The sequence below is a fragment of the Excalfactoria chinensis genome, unplaced genomic scaffold, assembly GCF_039878825.1.
Source record: "Excalfactoria chinensis isolate bCotChi1 unplaced genomic scaffold, bCotChi1.hap2 Scaffold_343, whole genome shotgun sequence".
Classification (NCBI taxonomy): Eukaryota; Metazoa; Chordata; class Aves; order Galliformes; family Phasianidae; genus Excalfactoria; species Excalfactoria chinensis.
The window spans coordinates 1,659-25,826 of NW_027315631.1; the positions used below are offsets into that span (position 1 = coordinate 1,659).

At 45.4% G+C, this 24,168-nt stretch overlaps 1 protein-coding gene and 1 pseudogene across 6 annotated transcripts; one reads left to right on the forward strand and one right to left on the reverse strand.

Annotated features, from left to right (window-relative positions):
- Positions 1–2,230: 2,230 nt before the first annotated feature.
- On the reverse strand, positions 2,231–11,437 carry LOC140264918 (DNA-directed RNA polymerase I subunit RPA49-like; annotated as a pseudogene).
- Positions 10,675–22,693, forward strand: LOC140264919 (transcription factor TFIIIB component B'' homolog). 6 transcript variants are annotated; one of them, XR_011906155.1, is made up of 8 exons: positions 10,675–10,813; positions 13,296–13,686; positions 15,403–15,439; positions 17,313–17,383; positions 18,379–18,565; positions 20,899–21,097; positions 21,680–21,826; positions 21,965–22,693. XR_011906155.1 is itself a non-coding variant. In XM_072360821.1 (5 exons), the coding sequence occupies exons 2-4, from the start codon at positions 13,453–13,455 to the stop codon at positions 17,360–17,362; spliced, it is 321 nt and encodes a 106-aa protein (XP_072216922.1). In that variant the 5' UTR covers positions 10,675–10,813; positions 13,296–13,452; the 3' UTR covers positions 17,363–17,383; positions 18,379–19,440. The 6 variants fall into 6 exon arrangements, 2 of the variants coding, with proteins under 2 accessions (XP_072216922.1, XP_072216923.1); XR_011906153.1 differs by having other exon boundaries at positions 21,680–22,693; XR_011906154.1 differs by lacking the exon at positions 18,379–18,565 and having other exon boundaries at positions 21,680–22,693.
- The last annotated feature ends 1,475 nt before the right edge of the window (positions 22,694–24,168 follow it).

Consider the following 24,168-nt stretch of genomic DNA (forward strand, 5'->3'; position numbering starts at 1 on the left):
TCTGTAGCAATTGGATCTAAGGGAATAAAAAAACTGACATTTATATTCTGCATAATGCAAAGCCTGCAGTGGGGTATCTTAGCTGGTATAATGGGGTGGGGTGTCCTGTCTTCATTCCTTCTTATCTACATTGAGTTGTCCCTTGGCCAGGAATGCTGAGGATGGCACACGGTGATTCAGCTGCAGCATGGGGCCTGATTAATGTTCCCTGGTAATCCTTCCCAGCGTGGCACTGCCTGTGCTCCTTCCACCTTGTTCAACGTTGGCACCATTGCTGGCTGCCTGTTTGTTTTGCAGCTTCTCTATCCAATGCAGAGCCCCAGCTGCTACTCCCTGCTGCTCCATCATGTTTTTGTGGGGGCACATACCTCTGCCCCACACTGCTGCCCCCCAAAGTACAGACACCACAGGGTTGCTGCAGGTGATCCACCACCTGCTGAGCCTGCCCAGTGCACAGCCCTCTTGCTGCGGGATGCTGTGAAATACAGGCAGATAGGACAGTCTGAAGTAAGAGGTAGTTTCAATTCTAAGGAGGTGCGGAGTCCATCAGGTGCAGCTGTAAGCAGGAGGTTGGGTAAGAGGTGGAGCAGAGAGGCCATGCTGCAGCAGGCAGTACCATGTACCCCATCTCCTTACATTCCCTGTGCGTGCAGATGCAGCTGCTCACCACAGTAGACAGGATACTGAGTGGGCACACAGATTGCCCAACCTGGTGGCCACGTGTACACGAGCCCCTTTTGCTTTTCCAGTGGCTGTTATTTCATGTTTCCCCTCACCTCTTCCGTGCTTTTACAAAAGTATGTAATTGCCATCATCAGGCTCACTTGCAAATGCCTCTTCCATGTCCACACAGAGATCAACAGGTTAAGCTCAAAGCCATTCAAAGCCATTAGCAGTTCTACACAATCACTGCCTCCCTCTGTCATGGGTGTCAGGCAAAATAAAAGTAGACAAAAAAACCTCCATCAACTGTATGTTACTTTTTTAAATAGACAGTGAGGGATGGAGAAACCGCATTTTATGTGGCTGCCAGATCCCTTCCAACACAACCATGTGGTGATTCCATGAAAGCTATGTTGCCTCAACAGCAACAGAAGTGACAACTAGGAAATGCAAACTGGGAGACTGTTATACCTGGCATCACTCAAGAAACATAACAAGATAATTTTGGCAATCAAATAAACAGACAGAACACTTGGGAGAGATGAACTGGCACAACAAAGACACTTTTGTTCCTCTATCTGTGATCTGCCCTCTTCCGTCCTCATTCACTGCAATTCCAGCAGCCAGTCCCTGGAAAATGGGGTTCCTTCCAGGTAGAAGAAAAGAAAGCTGCCACCAGAAGTGATGCCTACCTTTGCACAGTTCATACTGATGTAGATCAGAAAGAGTTGTTTGCCCCCAAAAAAGTAAACAAGGCAAACAGAAATCAACTGTTAAAAATAAATATAGGAGAGAGAGTTCTGAGATTTGGTTCTGCCTGAGCTGCACAGAAGGGGGCTGATGGATCCTCAGGATTCCATTCAGAAGGTCCTATCATGACAGAAGAACCACAGTTACTTTCAGGAACAGAAACAGTTCTGATCTTCCTGGCAGAGCTTCCAAGATCTCAACAGATATGACCTGAAGAGAGAAGCGAACAGGATGAAGAGACATTGCACTGGGGTTATTTTATTTTTTAAGTTAAGCCTCGCTAATGTGGAGGTGACACAGTAAAAGGCATGCCTGTATGTCCATGCTTTGCTGCTGGCCCGCCAGAAGGAGCTCTACCTCTGCAGATCCTCTCTGCCTTCTGGAGGGATGTTGCAGGGCTCTAAGTCACTCATTTTGTTCTCCCTTTTTCTCACTGGCAGCAAGTAGAATGCACATCAAGAGCAGTGATGCGCTCAGCATCCTTGCTGGTGTCCCTCAGAACCTCTGCAGCAGTGGGGAAAGGGTCCAGCAGAGGCCTGACAGGAATGTGGCCAATGAGGTGAGATGGAGGGAGCTGAGCTTGACTAGTACAGCAAAGCCCTCAGCTGTCTGAAGGGCAGTCAGAGCCAAGCCCTTCTCAGCACTGTCAGGCTCAACAGAGCAAGGGTCAGCAGCATGAGCTGCAGTGCTTCCTGGCCTGTGGGAGGTCCAGCTGAGAGATGCAGAGCATTCTTGCCTTGGGGCAAGCTCCTGGTGGAGTGCTGGGACAGCTCTCAGGGAACTGCATGGTCACCATCCTCAGGGTAACCTCCAAGATCTCTGCATTTGTGTCACAAAGGGGTAAAACCCGCCTGAAGTACGCAGTCAGCACAGCACCTACAATTCCTAACAACATGATTTTGTTCTGGCACATTGTGTACATCTTTCTCCCCTCACAGACAGGAGGAAAGACAAAGGGTTGATACATTTTCTAAATACGTAAGAAAGGTAAACAGTTTAATGAAATAACAGCTGTTCCCGTCAGCACAGAGACTTCAACAGGGCTGTGCCATGATGCTGGAAAGCCAAATCCAACAGGCAAATGCATCCCCATGATGCTGTGTGTGCAGAACAACTGTTGAGAACAGAACTGTTTCACCCCTGCTCACACCTCCCAGATTCTCAGTTCATCTTTTTGCGCTTCCTCTGGCTCCCTGATGCTTTCTGCACAGGCAAGGGGAGAGAAAGGGTGCCAAGCTTGTGATTTTGATCCTTCTCAAGTCCTGGCATCCCCTTTGCCTTGGAGACCTTCAACCGCATGGCCCTTGCAATGTCCATCAACCTGGAAAACAACAGAGAAACGTTGTGTTAGTGGGGTAGAGTGGTCTCCTGGGAAAGACACTGCAGAAATGAGCAATAGCTTTTTCACCTCAGGAGGGAAGCTAGGAGGCAGAAGCAAGCAGGATGTCTGCTCTGCATCCCAACACAACCACCAGAACGCAAACTGGAAGTATTTAAATACTACAAGGCAGGGAGCCTTGCTGGAAAGGCTAGAACACTACCAAACTGGACACGAGCACCCCAGAGAGTACTATAAACCCACGGTGCCTTACTCAGTGTACAGCAATCTTGGAGAAAAAAAAAGCAAGCAGCCCGTATTTCCAACAGAATCCTATACCACGAGTGACAGGATGGAAAGAACCTAGTACAGAGAGCAGCTCCTCTTAACTGCTGAAATACAGCAGTCCTAGATGTAAACACATTTTGGATGAGATTGGTACTGAGCAGGGCTTGATCAAGATGGCACCAGCCAGAACACACCTGGAGACTTGTCAAACACAGAATGAAGCATGTTTGAGCAAACGCAGCAAGGAAATGAAAGTCCTGCCTCATCTGGGGCCATGAGAACACACCTCAGAATCCTCTCAGCTGACATTACGTCTTTAAAAGAAAAACAGATTCAGATGGCAAGAGATATCTGGTGCTATTCAAACAAACCTCCCACCATAAGCAATGATCATTCCATGGCTAAATCAAGAGCCTCGCAGCCATATCCCTCATCTTTGTTTTTCCAACATGTTGCTGCTTCTCCCACTTTTTTCTTATCACCACGCTACAATCTATGCTCCCAGCTCCAGTAGAGCACTTAAAAGCAAAAACTTTGGTGTTTGTTGCAGAAAAAGAGCATGTCTTTTATTGAAAAGCTTACTTCCAAAGCAATAAAATTTTAAAAAGGTGGGAAACCAACATTAGATTATACTGTTAATGCCACTATTAGTCAACAAAGAGCAGAACTGGAGGCAAAGCCCAGAAATCTTTACATCAAATCTGACTACAGAGCTCACAAAACCAAGGGCTGGTAACAGCCCCGATAACTTCCAGTTATCCCAGAATCTTGATATTAAATCCTTCTAGGAGAAGCCCCAACATATCTGTTTCTAGTTTTCCAGTTACAGTCAGATACAAATCTGTACTTGCATCCAGACTGGTACCTAGCTGACACCAGATCTCTGCTGAAAGAAGGGATTCAGTGAGGAGCAACATGACTTAGCAGGCAAGATACAGCACTGGGTAGCACCTGGATAGGTTTTCTGCCATTTTGATGCTGCCTGACTCAAGTTTTTCCACTTTCAGATGGACAAAAAGCCTCACAGTGCACCTGAGCAGGTTTGTGAAAAGCACTCTTTCAAAGCTTTGACACATAGAACTACCCCATTAGACGTAGCAGGGCTTGAATATAAAACTTCAACACACTCAGAGTCTAACTGCAACATAGGGAACTCACAGCGGGTATCACTGTATTATTTGGGCACAGAAGAGGCTCCAGAGCCCTCTTCCCCAGGGACTGCTTGCACGAGGACCACAGGCATCTTAACAGGCATAAGCAAACATGACTCACCTACTTTCGTGGAGCTTCAAGTCATTCTGCAGGACAGTGAGGTCAACTTGGAAGTTTTTAATGTGCAGAGCCAGTGCAATGACATATGCTGCAATTTTAGTCTTCAGCGACGCAGAGATTAAATTCTGAACACTGAACAGCAAGTGTGAGAACAGATGAAAAGCAGAGAGTTAGCAAACCCAAAACACAACCACCCACCAGGTGCAGACAGAACTGGAGCCCCAGTTAGCTATGACAAGCATTTCCGAGACATGAAGAAAGAGCTTTAAAAACACAGGTCCCTGATCACAGAGGCCTCAAGGTCTTCCTCAACAACTGCCTATGTTTCTGTTCAAAAGTGCAGGTCTCTGGAGATGTTTACAGGTTTATAGACTTGACTGAATCACTGTCTACAAATACTTCTGTCTCTGTGGCACACTGGCAAGATGACAGCGAGGTGAAGCTGATCTGAAGGTACTCACTGCAGCCATACACAACACACAGAGCAGGTCTGAAAGCATTTATTTTTACTGTTCACCTCTGGTCTGAGTCTTTATAAACAAATGCACCCTTGATGGCCCACACGGATTCAACCTCTCTGTTAACCTCCAGTTCACAGCAAACAGCAGATAGATGATGGCTGAGCAATGGCAGTTATGCTACGCAGAGGCTGTTGGATTCTTGAGAAAAGGCACTGTAGCAGCAATTACAAATCTTCTCCCTCTTGCTGATCAAGTCAGCCTGGTGAGCCTGGCTAAATTCACAGGTACAGGCTTGTTTAAGCACACATGACTCTGCCTCTCCCAGTTATGTTTCTGACTTCCATTATTCATGGATGAACATCAGCCATAACAGAATATTTTACCTGGCCTGGCCTGCTACTCAAGAGAAGCTTCTGCTGTTCCCGTTTTGGTGCAGTGCTATTTGATAATGACTCTGTGGCCCTTCAAGCTGTTTTCTACATCCTCTGAACATCAATAACATCAAAGCAATCACAGTTCCTTACCCGCCATTGTTGTAGGTCAGTGAAGTGAAGTTCTTCATAAGCTTCCTGCTAATGATGTGGGGGCATTCAGGACCCATTGGATCTAGAATAAAAAGGGGTTTCACAGTGAGCACCAAGACTGGCTATTTTCACATCCATTTCAAGCCTCCTAGACTAACTCTTGTTGGATGACCCCAGCGTCTCCACCAATGCAAAAAGATATTTACAGACAGATTTACCTTCCTCACCCATCTTACCAGTCACTGAAAAGGCTAACGTTGGAATTTTTGTAAGAAACAGAAACACAAGGTCTGTGAAATACAGCAAGTCCTGAAAACTTCAATCCAAACATTTGTGCACTGCTTTTGAGAAAAGCAGTTCCTGCCACTTTATAAGAAACATTCTGAAGACTGTCATCCACACACTGAGATACTAAGAAAAGTCTGACACAAAGACAGCACAAAAACACCTAAAGATTGCATTGTGTACTGCATGCCTCTTGCAGCTAAAAAATGGAGGCTAGATGAGGAAGAGCACTGATAGTTTCCTGCCTCCTGGCTTAGGAGTAAAGCTTGACGATATAAAATGTTTTCAGGTACAGAAACCATGAACTGTCTGTAAGCAAAAAAGGAATCTCAAACTCAGATGTAAACTATTTTATCTCCTACAAATAGGATCTCACTGCAGGACCCTGATGTATGACAGTTAGAAAAGGACTGAAGAGAATGACACACGTATATCCCAGTAGGTGAAGATCTAAAACTCCACAATGGCATGGAAATGCTGAACCTCATCATGAAACAAGCTGAACTGTAACTGCTGCATGTAGCCATTTATCAAACAGGTAACTCTGGGAAGCTTCATTGTTTGCTATTATGGTAACTACAAACCAAGTCCCAGCAGGCAGCTGAAAAGGGTAAGAGTTGAAAATTGTCTTACGCTTCTTCTTGATTATTTTCAGGAAGCTGAACTTAATAAGGATGTCCAGGAACCAGAGGCATCGAGCTTTGCGGTCCCTGCTCTTCTTATCAGCAGGCAGGAATTTCAGCTCTTCTAAGACAAAGGAGCAATGGCTGAAGAGGAAAGAGGGAACATGAAGACCAGAGAATATCATAACGTATCATAGTATCATAGTATCATATCATAGTATCATAGTATCATAGTATCCTGCGAGTTGGAAGGGACCTTAGAGATCATCGAGTCCAACTCCCGGGATTCGAGCCCTCTGTGTAGCAGAGCAGCACTTCTACCCCCTGCTCCACAGGGGATATTCGAACCCGGGCCCCCTGGTGTTGCAAACGGGAATTCTACCGCTGCGCCACCGGGGCACATAGTATCATAGTATCCTGCGAGTTGGAAGGGACCCTAGAGATCATCGAGTCCAACTCCCGGGTTTCGAGCCCCTTGTGTAGCGAAGCGGCACTTCTACCCCCTGCGCCACAAGGGGGATTCGAACCCGGGCCCTTCGGTGCCACAAGCAGCACTTTATACCAATGCGCCACCAGGGGCACACGATTAGGACTAGCTGGTTACAGCTGCCATCCTGCCTGTAAGAAGAACCACGATTTCATAATGCCAGCCTTAGCTATTAAAAGGCTGCCTGTGGAAGTATTACCTTTTCTCTTCTGTTTTCTTGGCAATTTCCTCTGGAGTGATGTTAATAAAGGCTGCTGCTGGACCCTGCAATGCTTCATACTCTGCTGGAGACAGAACTGGATGGACTTTAAAGAAAAGAACATGGTTCTTTCTGGTTCTGAATAGCTCACAGTGAGATATGGTCTGTCAGCTCTTGCTATGGGAGGTGTGAGATAGGGAAGTGGGGAAAAAATTATAAATTAGCAGAAAGTAACAACAGAACTTGTTGTAACCAAACCAAGTGTCTCTGAGGTACAGTGGCTCAAACACAAATAATTTCTCATATACTCCTGACATCACTGCTATTCTTAGCTGAACAGCTCCCAACAGGCAGGCATAGTACCCCTGTCTTTGTAGGGAGGAAGAATACAGAACTGGGAACCCCAAAGCCTCAACATACTAACTTCCTGCTATCAGCTTTTGGTTTGTGAGGGGAGAAGGCTCAACCCTGCTGTCACATGCCCAGCAGCACTTTCTCCACATGCCAGACTGCCAACAGGAAAGTTTACAGGCACCAGAAACCACACGGTCACTGAAAAAGATACTGTCGTCAAACTTGTAAACATGTTCTGGTTTGTCAGCATCCTCATGACATGGTGGTAGGAAAATGGACGTGTTCTGTTCATCGTCTTGGGCCACATCCTGGATCAAAGCTTTGGAGGGAAGAAGGAAAGAAGAGAGTATTTGGACCGTGCAGACAAAGCCACAAAGAGTGGACTTCTAGAACACCACCAAAAATGGGCAGAGATGGACAGTGATAACACAGTTTTTCCTAGCGAAATAATAAAGCAGTTCCTTTTCCAATAAAAAGTTTGGCAAGGTCCCCAACACGTGCCCATCTCAGCAGTTAAACCAACCTCCTCCCTTCTTACTCAAGGAAAACACCCTTCTTCTTCCCACCATGTTTGGCAAGGAAAAAACAGGAAAATGGTAATTTTGATTGCCTTCCTCAACATCTCAGACAACATTCTTACCTGTTACCCCCTTTGCATCTATAACATCTGCTGCTGCTTTTGTCACAGCTGTATTGAGAATATCATTGCCCACTGCATTCATTCGCCGAGAGTTCAGAGCTCGCTTCTGCTTGCTGGTACCAAATGCCTCAATGCACAAATCCACCTGTGTATAACACAGAAGCAACGACAACACACTGAACTCAAGACACTTTGCATGCAGGAAGAATACCCAGATAACCACTGCTTGTTCTACAGGTACGTTTTTAAAGTAATTCCAAACATAACGCTGGGTACAAACAAAGCATATGACAAAGAAATGCAAAAGGGCATGTTTTACCTGGGACTGTAGACAAGTCTAAAGTATTTAGGAACATACTGCTAAGCTAAACACTAACAACATGCTGTCTCAAAAACCATCAGTGCATAGAAAGAATGCTGACCCTGCACAAGTTTGTCCTGCAACAAATCAAACATCTCAGTTTCAGACAAGTATTTACCACTGTCTGCTGGATAACTACAGCACATTATGATATCAGGTTTCAACCTTACCTTTTCCCTGTAGGATTTATTCTGATAATCCCTTGTGTCATCAGGAATTAAATTATCTACAAAAGAATAAAAATTAGTATGCTTGGCTTGCAGCAGGCAGGAAAGTGCATGTACTGGGTACCCCTCTAATCAATTACAGAAGGGCTAGGTACACCACTTCAGGGTCTTCTCTACAGGATTTTGTTAATAGAATACGTTGAATGTGAAAGATTATGTACCTAAAATAAAGAGGGACAATTTTTGCTACAAAATCTAAAAGCATAATGCACAGGTTGCAGCAATACTAAGCTCCTGTTGCCTAAAAAAGAAAACAGTTCCTTAAAGATCATATTCTCAGGATTATTTCCACTAGATTCAGTAATAAAAAGCAGTTCTGCTGGGGAAAAGCTGTTTTCTTTTTCAGTGAACGATTCAGTCTACTAACTTGATTATTTCCAAGCTTCCCTCAGCAGGAGAAGGGCTGCAATTATCCTAAGCAGTGACAACTTTATTTCTAACTCTGGTATTTCCACCCTCCCACACCCGAGCTCTCTGCTTAACTCTTCCCCTGACTATCAGCTGTGATTCTGCTTCATTCTCCCTTTTTTCATTCCATACTGCTCCCCAGGCGTGGACAGAGTGATGTATCCTCCTTCCCTCATTCTAAGGCAGCACAGCAGAAATAAGAGTAGGAGGAAACAGGGCAATGCTGTCAGTAGCCAATTAGTCAGTTTTGAATGCATACATATTTCCAAGACATTGTGACCTCGGCACCAGGGTTAAATACAGAACTGTCCTACCTGACAGTAAAGGTTGCATGTTGAATATTTCAGCATTATAGACTTCCATTTGCCCAGAATCCTTGTTTAAACACCAAGAAAATACCTGGGGAGAACAAGTGCAAATGATAACCATTGACAGTCTCAGAGCTGAGAAAAATTAACTTGAAATCTATAGAACAGGTTAATTTGTAGCAAGTTATTTTTCATTTCACACTTCAGAGGAGCAAACCCAAATAGTTTGTGCTGCTCCTCACCACAGAATCATAGATCAGACTCATAGAATCCTTAGAGTTGGACCTTTAAGCATCATCCAGTTTGTATTTGGAGAGAAAAATTTAATAATATCATGACCCCGTCAAAAGAACCAGCACAAGGACATTAAATGGCTGGAAGCACCTCGTCTTAACAGTTTCTGCAATTCTGTTTACTCTACGTTGTGTCACCCCACTTCTACTTTAAGTAACCCCCGTGGTCAGAGTAGACATAAACCACGAGCAAACGCTGCAGGACAAATGTAGCGCGTTCACGGGGCACAGCACTCACTAACAGGAGCCTGACACACACACCAAATGTACTTCAGAGCTCTGTAGGTTAGCTATGACAAAGTAAGATGATTTTACACTTGGTTTCCACTTATACAAGAGGTTCTTCTACCAGAGGATGGGAACGATCCCCCATGCAAAATAGTTCTTAGGAATTCATGGGAGCTGCCTCGAGGCTACAAAGGTCACCTTCTAAAACCAGCACGTGTGAAAACTGGTGATTTCACCAAGGCTTCCCATTACAGCACGAGGCACAGACAAGTTATTAATTCATACAGCACCTCCGGACTGTGGCCCAGAAGTTCAATGCTGACCAACGACCCCCTGGTTTCCTGGATACTGATCTGGACAGCTAAGAAGGAATAATGCTGTTGTCCCCAGGTTTCAGCCACGTGCAGACACCTTCTCACTCTTCTCCAGCAGATCTAAACTCCACTTATGTGTAAGATCACAGCTCCCGAGGAAGCAGCGTGCAAAATGGTGCGGCTGCCAGATGACATCAACTGCCCAAATCCTCCTCATTCGCACCACGGCCTCAATGGGAACTCACCAGTCACCTTGACAGAAGGCTACAAGGCCATTTCATTTGCGCAGTTCCTCTGCTTTCACCTTCTTGTCTCTCGCACAGTGTGGCCAGCTCCCCATACCTGCACAGGGAGCTGCATTTCATGGCTCCGCTGCTGAAGTTATTCCCCACGTATGAAAGCCTTTCAGCTTCTGAAACCTGGCAGACAAAGAACCATGACTTGAAGCGCGCATGGTTTGAAAGCGCACGTTTTCCTGCACGTCCTTCAGTGACACGAAGCTGAGCGCTGCCACAAGCCGCCCATTGGCTAGCGCCACGCCGCGATGCCGCCGCTTCCGGCGGGCGCTCCGAGAGTGCGTCACTTCCGCTCGTCGCCACGAGTGCGTCACTTCCGGGCGACGCGGCGGGTTCGGTGCGCGCTGGGCCCGCGGTCGGAACTCGGCCCGGTCGGAACTCGGCCCGGTCGGAACTCGGCCCGGTGGGCCTCCCGTGGGCTGCCGCCGTCTGTCCCGGCCCCGCCGCCCGCCTTGCTGTCCCGGCGCTGAAGGAGGAGCCTGGAGCGGGGCTCGTCGGGCCTGTAACGGCGGCGGTGCGTAAGACCGGCCCCCTGGGGGAGGGGCGCAGCGCGGGCTGGGCCGTGAGGGTCTCCCGGCGGGCTGCCTGGGCGGTAAGGGAGCCGCCCGCACACAGCAGCCCTTCCTGCCCATAGAGGCGGTCCAGGCACGGCCCGGATACCCGAGTCACCCCGAGGGGCACGCAGCAGAGCGGGCCCTCCTGCCTCACCTTTGTGCCGGTACCGCGTTGCTCGTCGTAGCCGGGCTGTGCAGGACGGGACTTGGGTGGGGGGGTGCCGACTGCGCTGCTGACTCTGACTCAGCCCCGCCTGCTGTGCCTTGCTAAGGGCGTGAGGCATCTGTTAGGCCCAGCCTGCAGCTGGTGGCTTGTCTCGTGCTGGCAAACCGTGTGGTGGATAACACAGTCTGCTGCTGCAGCGCTGTGCTGTAAGCGTGTCTGATACAGGCACTGTAACAGTCTGTGTCGGCACTGATGTCTGTGTCAAGCCCAGAACGCTTGGAGCTGACCAGACGTGCTTCATTTCTTCCTCCGCCCTTTAAGAATTGCTCAGGGGTTTCATTCAGCACCCACGCTTGAAAATTGTGGCAATTGTCGTTTAATGAAATGTTTTCATTTCCCATCATTGTGCGTACTGCATAGGTCGCTCTGAAAGTAATGCCTCCTGTTTATTCCTGTGCAAACTACAACAGATGGATCACTTGGTAGAGCATAATGCTCCATTACCACGCGCCGTTTTTCAGCATGGTAACCACCATTAGCAATGCATTCTCATTGGTGACGAGCGAGGGCCTGCGTACCACCCTCATATAAATCTGCACCAGCAGAGGTGACATCTGTCACCACTGCAGAAACACGGCATCCACCACCTCACCGTGCTCACATCTACTCTTTGTGCTCCACAAGAGTTCAGCAACTATTGATGAATGTCGTTGGGTGCTGTTTTTTCTGTGTGGAGGAATTCAGCAACTCATTTCTGCTTCATACGCTCTTCCACGTCAGATGCCACCAAGAAGATCAAGCTGCCAGAATTGAGGTGGCTCAAATTGACTTGGACTGGCAGAATAAGGGCGAACTATTTCTAGCTCGATGGGCCCATGAGACCTCGGGCCATCAAGGAAGAGGGAGAGAAAAAGAGTCCCCGAGAACCAGGGGGCCTACTGTAATCTCTAGGCGACAGGCTGGAACGTTGCTGATAGAGGGAGACGGCAGGGATGGAGCGCTCCAAAAGTGATAGATAGAGCGAAAAGAAGGACCTTCCAGCCTGGGAGCGAGATTATATACGTGTCCTCCTCCGGTGATTCGTCTCTGGCCGCGTCGTCCCCTGGGATATGTAGTTCTCCTCCAAGAGCTGAGTACTCAGGATGCTGCCATTCCACAGAACTGGAGCATGAACCTTCCACACTTCCGCATACCCTCTGTTGTACTTCTGTATGCCATTAACAACTACACTTTCTTTTACCACCAAAACAGTTTGCCACTATTTGTACCCTCAGTTAATGATTCATACTGCACATGATGTCATGATGTAGAATATTGACAGCAACAGCACAAAACCATGATACACCTGAACCATACCAGAGGCGTGCAGAAATCCCTGCACCCTTTACTCTGTTTGCAGCTTCATAAAATGAACAGCCAGCACTCTCACCAGCCTACCCCGGAGTCCACTGTGGTCTGAGTAACAGTTCCAGACTTTAAAAGGAGAGCTTTAAAGATACCCATGCTGGGGACAGTGGGATTATGAGAGTTATCCAAACAAACTGTGCTGGAAGTGTCCTTTAAAAATACCCATGCTGGGGACAATGGGATTATGAGAGTTATCCAAACAAACTGTGCTGGAAGTGTCCTCTGTACTTGGTTTCATCTCTCTATCAGTTGACAATGCAAGCTCTTCTAAGGGTGAAATTTGGAATAATTTTTCTTGCTTAGAGCAATTGCGACCATCGCTTTGGGGATGGAAGCGGTAGCTAATTCAAAGGGATTGTGTTCTAAGAAACGGGAGCTGATAATTAATGATCATCTAACAGTTCTGGTTTCTAGGCATTAGTAAGATGAACTAAAATCTCATAGTTTGGGTTCTGTACTGTGCTTTTAGCAAAGGAGAAACTAGAGAAGTTCCCATGATTTACAAAGTTTGCAAGCTTCACCTATCTCAAAGTGAAAGTGAATTTGTTTGTTTCTAATAATTCCATATATTGCAGATTTCATACTGCAGCTTCTCAGCTCTCTGAAACTGCTTACTCCATGCTTAAGATCAGTACTTTTGTGCACATGTGAAGATTTGGTTTCCGGATGGAGTAATACCCGAATGCATTTTTGCCAGCGTGTTGCAGGAAGTAACAGGACTGTATTCTTGATCACAGTGCTCCTTTTCTTCTTTTCTGTTCATTGAGTTGGTTTTTACTTGTGGTGTCTCTTTTAATGTTTTGGATTGTATTAGACTTGATTGATATTTTTAGTATACTCATGTTATGTGCTCTTGCTTTGTGTTCTAGGAGACAACCTAGGAGGTCATCAAAACAGACAGCACTACCAAAACATGGACTGGAGCTGAGAACTGATCCATCTTCTGCTTCCGAATGCGAGGCCAGTTACTGTGAGAAGGGGAATCGAAGACAAGAAGTGAAATCAAGTGTTGCTAGAGGCAAAAGCATGAAAACTGCCCACAGAAAGAAACCTGTGAAGGAGCAGAGAAGTTCAAAAACAAGCAGCCTGGTGACCCTCCGGGCTTCTCAAGAAGATGAGGAGGAAGCAGATGACTTTGAGCCTGTTGATGAAGATGAATGTTTTGCTGAAGAGGAAGTAAACAAAGCACCAGTGTTTGTTCCAGTAGGTCTTAGATCTCCTAAACCTATTCCTGTTCAGATAGAGGAGACGATGCAAGAGGTATAATGTAGCTGCGTTCTGTGTCCATGTTTGTTTTGTTTCTTCAAACAGAAGCTTTTATTCCAATTGCAATTGCTAGTACTTGTTTAGTTTGTTAAGAGTAGTGCTGACAGTAGCAAGGATGTTTACTTGACACATGTACTTGATTTCAGATGAATGTACATCAGCCTGGGATCCAAACACTGTTATGAACTATCAGCAGGTCTGCAGGGTGCTCACCAGGTAATTAATCTGGGACTGGATTTAGGCACAGTCTGATGTGCTTACTGCATGTTTTGAGGCCTAGGGTGGAGCAAATGGAGCATTTCAGTTCTACATTTGAATGTCAGGGAATGAGAGAGATTACCAGTACAGTTTCTGGTTTCTCCGCAGGTTTGTCCTCCTTTGTTCTTGTGATATACTTCCTGTAACATAAAACTTAAGTAATGGGTTAAGTTTAAACATGTGTCTGTTACAAGATACAGCCCTGTATCTCTTTAGTTTAGGCTGTAGAGTTTGACACAGCAGTGGAATCCACTCCTTCCCTGTGCTCCAATGTAACCCTTCCACAGGCTGGAGGTATTTCAAGGAAGATCCTGCTCTGTCTGGTGCGGGCAGATCCAAAGCCTGTGGTCCTTACATTTTGGCAATTATTTTTTCAAAAGCTGTTTTTGGCCTCTCCCATGAACTGCTTTTATAGTTAAGCCTGGAGTAAAGGCCTAGTGTTTAATTGTGGTTTAGACTAGAATTAGAACTCTAAGAATGTAACAAGACTGAGTATCATCTCAATTGAACAAACACTGGAGTGGAAATTGCTCCCAGCTCTCCTTTTGGTTTACTACTAGTAGTTCTCTTCCTCTTTTCTCCTGTTGAAATCCTTCTTATTTACATAAACTAATCATACAGTTTCTTGCTCTGAATGACAGTGAGAGAATTTAAAGCAGAAAAAATGATAAAATCAACAAAATCCGTTTGAGTTAAATAACCAGCTCAAAAGGTCTCAGCTGGATAATGTAGATTTTCTGATTCTTCTAGTTGGTTACAAGCAGCACTGCCAGTTCTTCCTCCAGTTGCTTCCCTCTTTAACCTGCAGTATTGTTTAGTACTTGATTTGTGGAGGGATTCCATGAGATGTTCAATGTCTGCTAAGCATGTAGTTTATTAGGAAAAAATAAAGTATTTGTCAGATTTTCTACGAGGGCTGATGAACTGAAATGCTTTCAAACCAATTTTTACAGCTGGATATATCTCTGAATATCCCTGATGTGCCGGTGGCTACTAATGTAGAAGGTCTTTCTTGTGTGTCTGTCCAGCCAGTCATACAGGAGGAGGAAAAAGGAAACACCTTACCAGCTGTAAGAATGCCTCTTTGTTTTTGACATCTTATTCAGCATTGCCATCTACTTTGGGAACCATCTCTCAGGAACTATTGATAATTACGTTCTTTCCCCTTTGGGAGCCAGTTGATGAAGGAGACAGATTCCCACTGTGTCCTCACCATGTCTCCTTCCTTTTCTCTCTCTTATTTTATAGCAGATACAAAGCTCTGGCCTCTGACTGGTTTCCAGGCCTGCTTGTGACACTATAGATATGGAAAACTGTAACATTTTGTCAGCTCCTACTATGTATTTTAAAGCCAGGGCGACCTCTGGGCTGAGAATTCACCAGGATGCATTACATTAAAATTGCAGACTGATTTTTATGTAAATACCTGATATGTTTTTCTTTTTGCTTAAGGAAGCAACTGAGCATGAAAATCCAGAAGCGGACAAAGGTAGATATGCAATTCTCTTGTTTGTGTCTTCTCCATTAACATGCTACCAATTTGTGGTTACTCTTGGAGAGAATTTCAAAATTCATGTATTTTAGAAAAAAAAATGCTCATGAGGTGCTGGATTCTTTCATGTTTTTTTGAACAGGCTTAAACTATCTACATTCTTCTGTTCTCTATCAAGTAGATGGACCAAGCATTGCAAAGTTTTGTTTCTTTGAGTTGGAATGTGCATTTTCTGAGTCCTATTCTGTAGCTATCTGTACTGGGAGAAGAGAAAACTTTACAAACCGTAGAATCATAGAATGGCTTGGCTGGAAAGAATCTTAAACATTATCTAGTTCCAACCCCCAGCTTACAGCTTACTTGACGTGTTGTGAAGTGATAATAAAGTGGCCAGAGTCTAAGCTTTGTCCTCTGTATGTAAGGTCCCTAACTCAGCTCTGACCAGAAGAAAGTACTGTTTCCATAGGAGATATGTGTCCAACCCTTACAGAACTATTGCTTTTCAGAACTGCTTTCACTTAGGAGTTTAATTACATTCTCAGTCTTTGTAAGGAGCACTTGATATTGCCTGGGCTACGGTTTTGGTTGAGGGAGGTGAAATCTACTGTCTTGCTTTGGTTTATTTCGGTACGATAATTTTGGAGGATGGAAATGCTTAGTTTTGTATGACCAGTTAGTTAGGAAACAGAAGTTTAAACAGGGATATAGTTCAGTGCTACGGGTTATGGATATCTGCATTTAAACACTTTCTCCCTTTCCATTCTTGGTGGCTTGGTTGGTTATGAGATGCAGTGGGATAAAGTAAGATGGAAAAGCTCATGGATTGAGATGTAGACAGAGAGATCGTTTTACAAGACAGAAAGTTTATTTTATTGCTAACTAAAAGTAGAGTTGAGTGGTGAGAAGCAGGGAAGACTAAAACACCTCGTCCCCACCACACTTCCCCATCCTGACCTTTCCCACATTCAGCTTGACACCTTCACTCCTGACTCCCCTTTCCCCATGCTGCTCATGAACAGAAGAAGCAGGAGCTGCAGTCAGCCCATCATACTGTACCTCCACCACACGTTCCTCCTCGTGGTTTTCCACTGGTCTAGTATGGGATCTTTCCCACGGGATACAATCCTTCACAACTCTTCAGCGTAAGCCTTCTCCACCATATGTCCTCCAGACTGTGGTTCCTTCAGGGGGTGAAAGGGCCCATATACCTATTGGGCCATGGATATATTTTGCATCTTTAGTTTTGCAGTGGTTGATACCATTCTAGCATAAAGAATTACCTGATTTTTTCCTGAGGGGGGTTCATTCACTCTCCCTTGAGACCTCCAGCATTGCTTGATACCAGCATACTTGCAGTTGCTGTGGAATGGCTGAATTGCAGTGACTTGTTTTCTCAGTGCAACCTGTAGATGTGTCATTTTAGAACAGGGTGCAGAAAAGACTGTGCTCATACTGGAGTGGCAGAAACAGTAGGAGGAGGCAGCTTGCAATGGAGGATTCCTTCTCTTAGCAAAGAACTTCTACCATAGAAGGATGGGTGTGTTGCAGAGCTGGGTGCTTCTCTTTGACACTTGGTTGTTTTGTAATGGTTGGTGGAACTTACATTCCTAGAGCAATTTGTTATGTGAGTCATCAGTGACAGAGTTGTGCACTGGGAAATATCAATTTATTTCAAGAGATCATCCATGCAGACAGTGAGCTGCATATGAATTACATATTACTCTGGTTGGTCTGGTATCCTTCAACCTGGAATGCCTTGAAGGAAAAGCTGAGAAAACACAATTTTAGGTTTTATGTCTCTTTGGAGTCTGACATGCTTTCTTTCTTTTGTGGAGTTCTTTGTCAAGCTTACCGTGTTGCTTTATTTCAGATATTTCCATAATGAAACAAATGCTAAGGATTGTCAGCAGCAACACATAAGCAGCAGAGAAGAGACTTCAGGTATAATGCACACTATATATTTTAAGTGAGCAAAAAAGTTGTGTATCTTACAGTGATGCAAAGATTAATTAAAAGAAAAAAAAGAAAATGTGTTGTTATGATTAAATAATCTACTTAATGAACAAACAAAAGGACTGATAGCTTAGTGTCATTCCCCACTCTTGCTTCTTATTTAAATTTCATTATTGCAAACTAGACTTGGAAACCTTTCAGATGACTCCTTGAGCTTAGATATCAATAGAAGGGAAGTTCTTGCTCTTTTCTCTCAGCAGTGAACGCCTGCTTATTACCTCTGCCGTGTTCAGCATTTGTTAGAGCTCTTTGTGGCACTGACTCACATACCCCTCAAAACCTGAAGGTGGTAGAGGGAGAAAGCCCGTGTATTTTTCCAGCAGCTTAGTGAGCTGTAGTGGCTCCTGAAATGTTGAAGTGAATGCCAGCAGCAGTGAATGTGAGCGGCTGGGCTGGACTGTGCAAGTGTAGAGCAAGAGGAAGAGGAGAATGGGAGGTGATAATTGAAGAAAACACACTTTTCAGCTGCAAATCATTTAAAAGTAATGCAGGGCGCATTAATTTTAAAATAAACAACAGAACAACACCACCACAAAGAAAACGCACAGAAATAAAGCAACAGCAGAATTCTGTCACTTAAAGAAGTAACTCTGAATACCTCACAGCAATATATAGAGACAGAGGGGCATCTGGCAACCACGGCTACACAGATTCGATTAAACAGCACGTCTTACACCTGACTGAAAAGCTTCATCCCTGCTAGGCATTCTTAATATTGTTTCTTCTGGGGGATAATAAGGGTTCTACTGCAGTGCAAGAGCTCCAGAGTGATATGTATCTTGTCTCAGAAGAAAGCAAGGATGTTGTGTGAAGGATATTCCCAGTGCCTTCTTTCATGGAGATCTGCATGCTCATTGCTCGATGTGGGGAACTTGAATAACAGATTTCTGTTACGTTTTTATTTCCCTGGAAAATGATGGTAGTGAATGATGATCGCAGATGTCCGGAGGAAGAACAGACATTCCTTTTAACATTGGTGGAAATCCTTGCTGACTCAGGAGGGTTCGATACATCTGCTTTGCAGGAACAGACCTCAGAACCATTACTACCAGCACCGATACTTATCAGCCCAGTGACATCTGGTGGAACCAGCTTGAATGAAGTGGAGAGGTAAATACTTTGTTTTTGACTTTAAATGTACATTAGAGTAGGAGTATTCCTCAATGCAAGGTAACTGAATTACTTCAACATTACGGTTGGAATGAAATCTGTTCAGCTTGGGAAGAAGGGGGGAAACATCAAAGGAAAATATTCTGAAGTACAGTAAGTGTTGCAATTCTTTAAAGAGTCCTGCTATACCTATGTAAGTTCTCAGGTAAAAAGAGCAGGTGTGATGCTCCAGCAGTGCAGAGGGCTTTGCCCTTGTACAAGAACTTCTGGTAGGTAAATTTAAACTTGTAAATGCAAATTGAAACTAACCTAAATGCATGGTACAGCACAGTTTAATGCTTGTCGTTATCCCGAGTGGTCCTGTCTGCAACTAACTTGTGCTGTAACACAGTTCACCTTTTATTCTGTGTTGGTCTTTTAAAAAGTACATGCGCTGTTTAATCAGTCTCTGAAGAAATCAACAGAAGGAAAGCAGAATCTCGACAGTACAGTTTTCAATCAGCTGAGCCTTTGGAGGGTTTGGAGATGTACTTCTTGGTTCCGAAGTGAACTTGAAAGAGAGATGGTGGAATTGTAAGCAGCTGGATGACTTCACTAAGCTCTGTTGTGTGCTGTAAAGATTGGGGGTGCGGCTGTACAACTAAATTTCTCCAGCTCTTTCCATACAATGTCTGTGAGATTTTACAGACTTTAAAAGTAGATTGTGAATTCTTTAGTCTTAGCGGTGGTTTTGAAAAACAAAATGACAAAAAACTGAAGAGAAAAAAAAAAAAAAAGCCCTCATCTTTTAAGCCATTTTAATATTATGCTCATTTTTTGACTACAGTGCTATCAATGAAAGGGAATCGCTGAAGTTCTTTAATGACTCTCAACTCTTTTACAGGTAATCCTTTCCAAATGAAAGGGGCTTCAACAAATAGAAATGTTCTTACTGCTGCCCTGCTGCCTGAGCCTATTACAGCAGTAGATGAGAGAAGCCAGTGTGAAACTTGAGAGAATTCAGGGAAAGCATCGTTTCACAATGTAGCGTCCAGTCAAGAGGAGGTGATGTGCAGGTTAACCTCCAGCAGGAAAACAGAAATAGGTGAACAAGGAAAAGTGGGAGATAAACATGAAGCAGCACAGTTGGAATGCACAGAAAGCCAAACAGAATCTTCTAAAGCTCCATTACTCAGGTACTGACAGAATGTTTCTGTCAGCCTGTTCTGTTAGATGTTTTTTCCACATTGAGTCATTGATATCCTCTTTCCAGTTAGTACTACTAGAGCAGCACTGCCCTCCTCTGTGACCTGTAAGAATTATAGGTCTGTCCTCAGAAATTGAAAAGGATTAAACTGTCTCCTTTGAAATTTGGAGTGTTTTAGACATTAAATAGGCAGATTGACCAAGGGATGATGCTACTGATGTACGATCTGTTTAGGCACTGACAGATGCCTCTTCTGATACAGACATCCGTGAGGCTGTAAGACAGACTTGGGGTCATTGTTTTTCCTAGCTCAGTCTAATGCTTAGATATGCACCCATCCATTTGTTACGATTTTCGGCCTCCTGCCAATAAGATTTGGGTTTGATGCAGTACTCGCCATGTTTCTACAAGTACTAATTTTGTCTTTTCCCCGTGGGACTTTCTAGCCTGACAGCTCAGAGGATATTGCTCTTATCTGTCCATCCAGCTATCTGAATTATGTTTTCTTGTTTTAATATACCATTCTACAGTATTTAAATGCTTTAGTTTCTTCTCTCTGTTGTACTTGTGCACACTGTTTCTGACTGTTATTTGTATCTGGTATATCTGCAGCAGCTGGGAAACGATGAATTGAAATAAAGAATCCTTGCTTTGATACAGTTTGTACCTCCTCTATCCTTACTTCATTGCTGTGCCTTCTGATGTTACATTATGTTTATATTATATGATGTTATATTGTGTTTCCCCACTGATGACGTGACGTGTGCTCTTCTGAGTTCTTCCTGCAGGTCTGTGTCTCTGTTCCTCTCAGAAACCGTTCTGAGCATCTGGTAGTTACAGGCTCTAGTTCAGAGACGAGTCACATATTCTTGTTCTCAAGGGTGGAGGTTGTTCAGTGTTCCTTTAACGCTTCATAAACTCCCATGTGCCAGAATAGTCAGTAACACAGAATCCTGGGATCACTTCTTGTTTTTTTCCTTGAGAGTCTTCAAGCATTTCTGAGGTGTGTGTTTGCTGTAGCATGAACTGGATTCCTGTAATACTATTTACATATCACTTTTATGGATCGATTCTATGACGTTCTTACTGTACTTGTTTTGAGCAGGAGTAGATGAAAACCATTGGGATTTTTATCTTTAATTTGCAGAAAAAGCAGTTCTGAACTTGCAGAAGAAATGCAAAGGAGGAGAGGAGAGATCCCAAACCCACAGATGGGGACCACAAAGCAAAGTCTGAAGGAAACAACTCCCTCTAATAAGGATGATGGGGAATCTTGTTCCTTTCCCTCTAGAAGCACATCGTCATTTGTGGAGTATGACAACGTAGCTGCTGATGCTGTAGTTATGGTATGTTTGCTTCTGAATGTCTTTGCATTTCTGAGCTGTGAGAAACAAGGAATTAGTCGCTTCCAGGTGAGCAGGGGGGCATGCTGTGTTCAGGTTCTGAGAGACTGATCTGCTGCAGGGAATGGTTTCTGACTGGTGAATGTCTAGGAAACTTAAAAGGGAAACAGAGCAGCCTTCTCTGTGCACGTCTATCTATGAGCATTTTGGGTTCTCGGGAAGTTGTGGCCCATTTTTCTACTTGTGCAGAAGTTGTACAAGGTTTGTATGTCCCTTCAAGACCGAGTTGAAGCTGTGGGGGCTGCTGCTGATCACTGTGCTTGTGTGTGTAGGTACAAGATGGTTGTCCTGTGAAGTGTTATGACTTTGGATTGCCTTGTTGCAATAGTTCTGTTTAAACTGACACCCACAGCAATATGTGAAGTCAAACAAAAGGGAACGAGCGCTGCCCAGTACGCAGTCCATCTCAAAATCTTGATCAGCTTTTGCTGCAGAAATATTCCTGGTGTCAGCAGAGGATGAGAGAGGAATCTACTCGTTTTCCTTTTTCCAGGGATTCCCAATTATTTTAATATACTTTTATAGGCGCTTCCCGACTGAGCCCTGGGACTGCAAACATCTCTCAGCAAGAACCACGTTTGTGCTGTCAACGTTGTCTCAGCTGGAACCAGGACAAATTCTGCATTGAAAACAAAGGGGTCAGATGCTGCTGCTGCTTCTTTCTGCACGTAGGTGTGTGTGTCTGCAGGGATGTCCTTTGTTGCACTTATTCAGAGCAGCGCAAACAGCTGAATCTAACCACAGTGAGCTTGCTTGAAGGATTTGCTACTTGGAGGCAGCTGTATTTGAACCATTTTCCTCGTGTTTCAGGTCTGCTTGCTCGGAAGAGCTGTGCGCCGGGATCTGGACGGGACTCGTGCCGGCTGTCTAATGGCCGCCGTGCTTTCTGTTTGCAAGGAAGCTGTCGCGTCCTGTACGTGTAAATGCTGTCAATAAAGTCTGTTCTCCGACCTGCGTCCGTCCCGCTCTGTCTCCCTTTCCTCGCGCGGGTGCCGGCCCGGCCCCTCCGTGCATTGGCTGCGTTGGGGGGAGTGCTGTGCCCGGTGCCGTGCCGCTGTGTGCTGCCGTGCCGCCGTGCCGCCGGGCTCCCCCCTCTAGCAGGTAGGCTGGGCCGTGCCGCCCGGCTCCCCTCCGGCCGCCTTAGCGCCCGAGCGCTGCTCCTCGGCGTCCCCGAGTGAACCCTCCGGCGCTGTGCGGAGCCACCCGCAGCCGCCGTGCCTCGTTCGGGGAGTCGGCGCACCGCCACCTGCTGCCGCCTCCTCCGTGCGGCAAATCTCCGCTGCTGATGCTTCGTGCGGGCTGAGCTTCAAGGCGCCGCCTGAAGAGGGCGAGGAGACGCCCGGCTTAGTGCGGAACTTTGGCTTCGTTAGGGTGCCTGCAGGTGCCGCACTTGCAGCGTTGAGGCGTCTGAGCGAACTGCTGCTGTTGTGTTACAGCCGAATGGGGTTTTGCAGAAAACGAGCTTTGGGACAGAACTTCGGGTTACAGAAACTGCTCTGGGACTCCTGTATGCATATATATACGTGCCACGATTGGCTATAGGGGTGTGTTTAGGTACACGTATGTAAACATGTGTAATAGCATGTCATACGTGCGCATGTGTTTGCATCTGCAAACAAACAAGCACAAAAGCAGCAGCTGAATAAATGCATTTACTCTGCTAAGCTGTCGGTGAATTTGCGTTGGTGTGAGCACCTTTCAATCTCAACATCCAAATAACTCTCTGTAGAACACTTTATTTTCACTTCCATTTTTAGCTGCCGTGTATTTGGGCAGCAGTTTGCAATGAGATTCAAGGCAGGGAAGGTGGCTCTGTTCCACGAGCCCACCTGTGTGCGGTGGGAGCACATTTACAGGCACGAAGGGCTGTGAGGTGTTCAGCAGTCGGAGACAAGAATCACGTGCAGGGAGTAACAGTGCAAACACGAGAGTGCGTGGCAGTGTGTGATGAAGGTCTGGCCGTCTGTTTGCTGTTGGCCCTTCTGGACGTCAGGACAGCCAGACAGGTTGTCCTTCATCATGTGCACGGTACTCTAAGGATTGGCTCTTAGGGCTGCTTTGGTTGGGCAGCAATAATTCACTGCGCTCATTAGGATCTCAGCATGTCTGTAACTTCCACTTCTTGGTCCTGCTTTGAGTTCCTAGGAGCCCTTGCACTAAGAGCAGACTTTTATAGACCTGACTGGTGCAGAGGCAGGTTTACAGGAGGAAAGTGTGTCCATTCGCTTGCGTTCTGGGCATTAATTAATGAAGGGGCCACAGAGATACAGCGCAACTGACAGGTTCAATCCTGCATGGAGCCATTTCTGCCTGTGTTCAAAACCTATTTTGTCCTATTTTGAGGTGAATATTTACTGCCAGCAGTGTGAGGAGAAGCCGAGTGTGCTTAGAGGAAACAGGCTGACTGAATAAGGGGGGACAGTGACATCTTGTGCAGTGCTGGAAGGTGGGCCAGCTGCCGCTCAGACACACAGTAACACAGAGTGCTGTGACAGAGTTGGACAGGGATGGACTTTCACAGGACAGCAGCTCTAAGTGCTCTTGTGAGGGACTGAGATCAGTGTTTTTCTCAGGTGTGTGACTGCAGTCGCTGTTCAGTCCATCACAGGGGTGATGCAGTCAGACTCCTGGGGCTAAGGGGCAAGAAGGGCTTCCTTGACAAAGTCCTGGGCAACCAAAACGCTTTGTATGCGGAGCGCCTGTGCATGTGTTTTCATTCCGTTTGCCCTTCACATTGTGGTGCCTCTCTGTGGTTCAGAGCTAAGCAAACCAACCTGCAGCACTTGCTACTTCCTAGGGTGACCCTAATCCTACCTGTTCACCTTTTGGATATTAAGTCTCCGGGTTCTGGGGTTTGTTTGTCTTTTGGATTAGGCTTTCCTATCTCCTAAATGAGAATTAGACAGGACTGATTTTTCTCACGCTGCAGTTAATACATATTGCAATGCACGCTGAACTAATACTTTGCAAAGAAGTTACATAGGTCATTAACCTTCCAGCACAGGAGGCGCAGC